This window comes from Aulostomus chinensis, chromosome 4, assembly GCF_037954235.1.
Source record: "Aulostomus chinensis isolate RoL2024-O1b breed Wild chromosome 4, RoL_Achi_v1.0, whole genome shotgun sequence".
Taxonomy (NCBI): Eukaryota; Metazoa; Chordata; class Actinopteri; order Syngnathiformes; family Aulostomidae; genus Aulostomus; species Aulostomus chinensis.
In genome coordinates, this window is record NC_141323.1 from 919,115 (window position 1) to 927,500 (window position 8,386).

Sequence of the window (8,386 nt, forward strand, 5' to 3'; positions counted from 1 at the left end):
AAGTGCACCTCTATAGAAAAATCAGACTTTAAAGAGAAAAGAAAAAGATATCCCAATTTGTGACAGTCATAGAAATTAATTGTAGTATTTAATTTGCCTGTTTACACCAGGTGAAAAAAAGGTTAAAGATAAGCCTTGATTTAAAAAGAACACTGATTTACTGAAAGTTATTTCTCTTTTTCCTTTCTATTCAGAGGGTGAAATATTTCCACAAGCACTAAACTACATTTCATGGTATGGAGTATATTATACACATGGGGTTTTATTGTATTTAACAAAATATTTGCAATAAATACAGAATAAGTGTGATTGAATACCTCCACCAAGGCACGGTGTTTTCTATGACATGTTCAATACATCTTATCAAAGCGCAATGGCATCTTCCCTGGCCGATTCTCCACACCTCTGTCCTGTCCTGTTCCTGATTGCTAAAACCCTAAATCCCATTCTCTGAACCAAATACACAGTGACCTAAACTCATCTTTTTTTTCTGTCATGACAACTGGTTTAGTAAATCTGGTAGAAACATTCTTAGATGCGATGATGAACAGACAGAGACGCCCAGGATGTCATTTGCTTTTATTCTGTGTTAGGATACATGTGACATTAACCTTCCAGAAAATCATAGTTGCCATAGGGATACAGTAAATATATTCAGGTAGTCAGAAAAGGTGTCTGTGTGTATGTGTATAGGGGCAGTTGACATTGAAGTGTGCACACATTGAGGACTTGTGTGTGACTTTGAGTGATGAGGAGGGAAAACAGAATAAACAAACTGGTTTTAAAATCCATAATGAAAAATAAATCAGAAAAGACAACATTGGTCTAAATGCTAAAAGCAGAAAAAACAACCCACATAAAAAAGAGGAATAAATAAAATGTTTTCTTTTACATGTACAGCAACAACAACTGACAGGGCAGAGACATTTTCCTTCCCTGTGAAGACTGAGAGAGAAGGATGACAACACTCACACTCTACCTCCCTCCTGCTCCTGTGGCAGGAATCAGCATCCGGAAACCTACGGGTACGTTACTATGGTGACACTCTCAGGCAGGGAGGCAGGTGAAATGCTGCGGAGCCGGAGTCAGACTTATTTCTAAGGCTTCATATGGCACGTCTGCTCTGCAACACTACAGAGTCCCAGTTGCCCCCAAATATCATCCTTTGAACAACTGGGTCTCTGCCTACATTTATAGCCCCCTCTCCCTAGTCCAACTCTTAAAGGCACTAGTATACACTTATCTCTTCACATTCTAACATCTAGGTTAAGATTGATGAGCAATTGAGGCAATGAGGATATGCAAAAATACACACATAAATACACACGGGCCAGCCGGGTAACTTCCTGGGATCCCGACGATGCTACCAGTCCTGCTTTATACCTGTTTTTCATCTTTTAACAGTCTGCTGACTCAGAGGCAACCAGATATGTAAACGATGACAAGGCGAATACATTAAAAAAAAAATCCACGTTCAAATATGGTTTGAAGTGGTCAGGGTACTGTGGTTTGTCCTCAGTAGGTCATGTGACAGACTGGATGATACTGAAGGCAGATGCAGCTTCAGCTCCCAAATTTCAGAATTGAAATGAGACCTTAGTGTGTCTTTTTCTGTGTTTTGATGCTAAAAATATGTTCCTAACTTGGTTTGAAAGTTAGTTCTGGACTCAAACTTGAAAGTTCCAAAAGTGAAAGACAGACTGGACCACAATGTAAAGTAAGATTCCTGAAAGCTGCTTCATGAATAGACTACGATGACATCTCGAGGCCCTTTGGCCATGTTGTCAAGAGTTTCTACAACGCAAAGAGACAAGGGTATCATGAGATTGGCTCCTACATGGAGCGGCTGTGTGTCGGTATTGTTACTGGATACGTATTTACACAGAGAACTGGTTCTATTCTACACACTGAGATTGGCTGGGAAGTTTGGAATGATTTATTATAGTGATAGTAGTAATTAGAAAATGCCTATTCTAGATTTCCTGGGTAAGTGAGGCGCAAAAGCACTGGAAGCGAAATAAAGTTGACTTGAAGGACCATTCACGTACTTATCCTCCACCACGTTGTATATTCGGAAACCATGGAGACAAACTTATCCCTACACTCATCACATCATGTTCATGTAATAGTTAAAAATACAAGTAAAATTCTTATAATCAGACATCAATATAGGGAAACAGGCTTTTATTTATTCATCAAATGAGAGGATTGATACCACAGTTTGTGAATATAAAGACAGCAGCTAATGAGAATTAAGACTGGCGAGAAGGCAGCCAGGATCATCTCATCTCTCAATAGCAGTTTGTTGCTTGGACAGTGGTGAGAATGGCTGCTGACAGACCCTCACCCCTTACATGATGCCAAGGTCCTGACTTACCAGAGATGATGCTCACTTTCAAATGTCTTGCGTAACAAAACAAACTGGAGACATAGCAAATCATTTCACAGAGATAGCTTCTTAAAACACTTAGGCTTTGAATGGGTTAATATGTTCTACTGCGAACGCAATAAACAAACTTGATTGTGACTAAGGCTAGGCCATCTTTTGTTTCACAAAGGAAGGGCAGTGTTTATCGCTATACAACCCCTATACAGTACGTCACTGTCCTAAGTTTAAGTGTCACCCTAAAACTTGACCTGGAGAATGTTGTCATTCTCTCCAAATGAAGCATTTCCCTTCATAATGCTGAGCTAAGCTGCTGCTAACTTCACATTGACTGCGTGGATAGGAAAGTGGTATCAATGTTCTCAACTCGTAACTTGGCAACAAAGTAAATGAAATCAACATTATCACCATCAACATTATCTTTCAATGTGCCATTAAATCCCAGAGGGCAGTTTTTAGGCTGCTTCACTTAACTCCGCTGAATTGATGTTTGTCCAACTTTTTTGCTAAGAACACTTGAAATGATTTTGTTGATTCAGTCCCACTAACTGAATCTAGGGCAGTGATCACTGTAGCTCATGATGAATGTCACGTTGACTCCACAGCAACTTTGGATGTTTCCAGTGCGTTTGTGCAGAGGACACAATACTGTACACGGGGCTAATGTGCTTAGCGCGATCTCTGGCTGTACGTACTACCTATACAATGAGTCGTGTTTTTTTTTTATATTAACTTTGTATGCAAAAATTGGACATATACAATAGAAATTACAGCTTCACTTCCTTTCATTTATCTTCCCTGTCCATTTCAACATGTGGAAACCCCAGCTGATATTATAGCATCTGAGAATAAAAAAATAAAAGTCACACAGATTGAGCCACTTTTCTCTCCCTTATCAAGACCTCAGTCCACAAAGGACACACAGAGAAAAGAAACAAAATTATAAAAAACATAAAAATTAAAGGTCTTTTTTAAAATTTATCTGAGTCGTGGCTTTCATCTCTGTGATAAAAAGTCCCCTGACATTTGGGGTGAAATGTGAATAAACACAATTGTTCTGCTCCATCTGAAAACAAAAACAACACAAATAACAGCTAAAAATGGCCGCGGCCATTGCCTCTTCATCAAGGCAAATTGATAACCTCCAGGCTGGCAGTGGAGACTCCAATACACCAAACTTGCTTTGAAATCAGTGGATCTCTCCAGAGCTTAAATATAAATTAGAGTTTTTAAAAGTCTCTGCTTTTCTGGACACATGAAGCTGGAAGGCCAGAGAAGAAAAAAGCTAGAGGATGCCTTCATCACGTAATGGTCACAGTTGAAGTCTGCTTGCTCCCAAAGGTGTGTGTGTGTGTGTGTGTGTGTGTGTGTGTGTGTGTGTGTGTGTGTGTGTGTGTGTGTGTGTGTGTGTGTGTGCGTGCGCGTGTGTGTGTGTGTGTGCGTGTGTGCATGTGTGCGCAAGGGATAGCTTCTCACTTTCTGTGTGGGTTATGGCTTCTACTTGAAGACATAGTTGAGCAGAACCTGAAGGAGGATGAGGAAAATGATGATGACGTAGTCTCGCTGCTGAAGGAAGGAGGCGCCCTCCACTCGGCCTGCAGCACGACTATGCAGTGCACTAATGCTCCTGTGGACACACAACAGTTAATCGTGTGTCTAATCAAAAGGTAAGGCGTGTGGTAGACTCATGAGTGTTCTTCTCACCTGTTGATGTCCTCTTGGGTCTGCTTGATAGATTCAATGGCACTTTGAAGTTCACTGAGGTCGGCACCTTTCTTCCTCACACGACTGTTGTGTTTGCTCTTGTGTCCTGGAGCAAAAAATGGTTTGGCACTGTACCGTTAAAGTCCAAAGAGGCTTTATTACAAGGCAAGAGGGCACTTGCATTTTTTTGCACTTGTGCGCATAACCCCACAACAGTGTTATGTCAGTGGCCAAATTTAGAAATAAAGTTTGATTAATTCATGGATGCTTGGCTAGCCTACTCTGCATGGTCCTTTAAACTTGCTTTTAGTGAAAATAAAGCATAAAAATTAAGTCAGTATGACAAACCTACAGCTCAGTGCTGAAGATTTTTTCCCGACACACATACATGCAACACAGCGGATATTTGTTACATTTCAGGAGATTAACATTCATGGAGCTATGCCAAGGATAAAGGCCATTACACAAAAGTTGTCTTCAGCGAAGTTTACAAGCACTGAAACCTCTATAAGGAAGTCAATGACAGAGTTGTGTGTATTTAGTCATTGTTTTTTATTAGTGATGAAACATTTCACTAAACTTTGTGGAATTCTGCTGAGATGTGACAGCGAGAAGACAGGGACAGCTTCACCTGGCATCAACAGCTTCAGGTTTGGGATAGGCTTCGACAAAAAAATGCAACCCAATCTGTACGATAGTTCCAGATCTATTCCAAAAACGAATCACATGGTCCTCAACCTTAGTTCTATCATCCTTCAAAATAGTCCTAAAATTGCTAAAAAAATCTTTCTCCTATGTGAAGGTAAAATGGGAACCAAATCATGGAACCAAAGAAGAGTGTCCTCCCCCTCGCTACCAGACACCAACAGTTATGTGTCTGCAGAGCACCAGCAGATAAAGGTCATGTATGGAACTGCTTGTCTAGAACACTTTTTTTTTTGTTGCAAAAGTATAAGCTAGCCAATGACTCCCAGTTTGATACTGGTTGGGGTAAGGGTAAGAAATCAAGGTGAGGCTAAAACCATCCAAAGTAGGGTCCTGGACTTGCAGGCCTTAACCTGCTGGTTTTCCAGCTCTTCAGGCAAAGGCTGCTCCCAGAAACATGGAGGAAATCATGAATGACCAGCAGAGTGTGCTGTGAACTCACTGATACACTTTCACTGCCAGGACGCTAAATGTCATTTACCGTGTCAGTTCACCATGTGAATGCTGGGCTATTTTCAAGGTCATTTTACTACCTTGATTATGGGCATTCACGGCTGGCAATACATTCAGTGTGCTGTTTGGGTAAGGCTATCCATGTCTCATGTAATGTGTCTTGAAATGTTTGTGTTATGAAATGGTTGTTTTTTTTTAAACATAAATAGGATAAAAATTGGGATCTGAGAATTACAATCTGGTAACATGTGGCTGAACTTTTTAGTTTTCAACAGGACTTCTTGTTTGAACATCATTCAGTGTTTCCAAATGTAGGAGAAACCTGATTCACACAGAAATGTAGTGATGTACAAGCTGTCAAAACAATCGTTCTACCTTCTATACACCTTATAACCTGGTTGGTCTGTAAACCTAACTCTGTGTGTGTGTGTGTGTGAGTGTTTGGAATAATAACAAGAGCAATAAGAATAACACTACTCTGCATATTAGGGTTTTTACACTTCTGGCTGGACAATAAACTGCATTCAGGGAGACATAACAATAACATTCAAGTTAACTCAAAGCTAAATATGTGATATTAAGACTATATACTGCCTTTCACCATGAACAAATGCAGATTTTCTCCCAAGAAATGGGGAGCATTTACATTTAGGTCTTTATAGGTGATTTGGACTCACTTTCGCTACCGGACGAGTCTTGACGGTCAGGTTCGGGTGAAGAGCAACCACTCTCTGGGCTTTTGGGCTTGTCACTCTTGTGTTTCCTCTTTGGCACCGTTACCTACACACATCCATCCATCCACAAGTGTGCGTGCACGTGCACACGCACACATACACACACACACACACACACACACACACACACACACACACACACAAACACACACATTAGCAAACACATTAAGATAAACTCATCAGCAAATATGTCATACAGTGTTACAGCAAAATAAAATCACCCACATTTACTGTAAATACACAGTCTTGAAAAATAAAAATGCATATGCAAGAAAAGAGAGCAGTGCTTGATGCATGACACCCCTAAACATGCAAGCCAGAGTCAGTGAAGGAATGCCAGAGGTACACGGCGTGCTGGTACATCAGTTATGTCACATCGGTTCAAAACACTCTTGTAAATGACAGCACTTCGTGTCCCAGATGAACCAAACCTGCCAGAACATTCTAGTGATTAAGTGCAGAGGGATTAATCTCAGGCTGGATTAAAGTTCTGGTCTTAATGCATTATTAATATGATGCAATTTTGCAGCCTTCAGGTCTTTGTCAGGAAAAATAGGTCATTAAGTTAATTCAATATTGGCGGCATAAAAACATTACAGGTTAGGCCTAACATTGACTGCAGCCTCAGAATAATAAATTCAACAATTAAATATATATAACTTTCACTTAATTCCAATTTTTAAATGATCCTTTTATACATATAAATCTATAACCTGAGATGATGATATTTTTAAAGAATATATCTGTCAGAATGATGTTTCCTTTTTACTACTTTTTAATTTACTTAACAGATTTCAGGGGAGGGTCGTAAAAGAGGAGAAAATCATTTTAATGTTTCAGAAGGGACATTTTCCTCTTATTTGACTGACTCGTCTCAACTATTTTTTCAAAGACTATGGGCCATATTTATGTTAAATATTGTCACCTTCTTAATATAATTGCCTAAGTCATTTTTTGACTATTTTTTTGCCTAAAACAACTCCTATGATATTTTGTCCCCATTTTTTGGTGTTTTCTGAAAAACTTGAAAACATACTTAAGCAATTACTTTAAGAAGGTGACGATATCTAAAGGACAAGTTCGAATGGTATGTTCATACAATGTTGGAAAAATTAAAATCATGTGTAGCCCCAGTTGACATCATACTGTATATACGGTCAGTATTAACTATTAACTATTCAATAGCATTATCCTTATTGTTTACTCCTCATTATCAAGAAAACAACGGCAAAACGATTTAATTCCTGCTCTGAGTTAGTTAAAAGACTCAACTTGGAAACAGTCTTTCTGTCATCACGCAATTTCAGCATAAAGCATCTGTTCCCTTTGGCAAAGTAAGCTCAAATTCTGGTGCAAGGCGCAAAGATGTTATGATGTCCGTAAAAAGAAAAATGGATGTGCTTTTGGCCTAGAATGAATGTTGAGTTGTTGAGTATCAATACAAAAACAAAGGACATCCTCCTGGCATGCTGACTATGTCAATGATCTAAAGATATTGACATCATGTTGTGTTTTGTGTGGTAACGTGCATGGTGTCTCTCATCGTTTAAGTTCCCGGACTTTGCTGTAGCAGCAGAAATACACCAAAAAATCCATGAAGTGAGACAAGAGTGAGTTTGACAATAATAATGCTTTCGTTGTGATATTTCTCTGCTTCTGTGGATCCCTGTGAGAGCATGTGTGTGCGTCTGTCTGTTTTGGTGGACCTTAATTTCAGAACATCACAGCCTTTAATCGCAGGAAAATCTCACTTGACCACACCTTATCTATAAGAACAATACAACTATGGGGGCTCAGATGGCCACAAGTACATTTGCTACTTAAACAACCAGGGTGCAAGGCAAGAAAATGGCAATGATATTGCAAAGAACAAAAGTTACCGCAATGTTCTTTCTTGGATTCACATTTAAAAAAAAAATTTTAAATAACCTTTAAAGACTACTTTCTTGGACACCTGGTTTGGCTACTTGGCACACAGTTATAAAAAAATAAACCTAAAAAAAAAAAGTACATAGATGGAAGCAATTAGCTTGTCAACTGAACAAGAAGTGGTGCAGAGAGAGTCACCAAAGACTAAGCAAGTGCACACAAGACAGAAACAGACAAAATGGAAATGAAAAACTAAAGATATGCTGCTGTTCGCTCATTGGAACTCTGTATGGGAGAAAAGCAAAGGTCACTTTACTGTCAGCAGATGGCACCTGTTCCACATTGATTTATTACACTTCAAATAGGATGTCAAATGTCAAAGTCTTGTTTAATACATATTCCAGGAGATGCAAAAAAGAGGGATACAACATAACAGAGCAACATCCTTAAAACTGTGCCTGCAAAACACAAACTGCTCCAGCATCAATTACTTAGATTTCAGAAGAAAAAAAACAAAGGGACCCTCCTGGTGTGG

General features: G+C 39.3%; 1 protein-coding gene across 15 annotated transcripts in view; it reads right to left on the reverse strand.

Annotated features, from left to right (window-relative positions):
* Positions 1–564: 564 nt before the first annotated feature.
* Positions 565–8,386, reverse strand: part of osbpl8 (oxysterol binding protein-like 8) — a 121,782-nt gene continuing 113,960 nt past the window's right edge. For all 15 annotated transcript variants that reach the window (XM_086200967.1, XM_086200969.1, XM_086200962.1 and 12 more), the window contains 3 exons: positions 5,926–6,028; positions 4,091–4,196; positions 565–4,013 (listed from right to left, as the gene is read on the reverse strand). In XM_086200967.1, the coding sequence (XP_086057093.1) occupies positions 3,884–4,013; positions 4,091–4,196; positions 5,926–6,028 (339 nt within the window). In that variant the 3' untranslated portion in view covers positions 565–3,883. The remainder of the gene's footprint in view (positions 4,014–4,090; positions 4,197–5,925; positions 6,029–8,386) is intronic.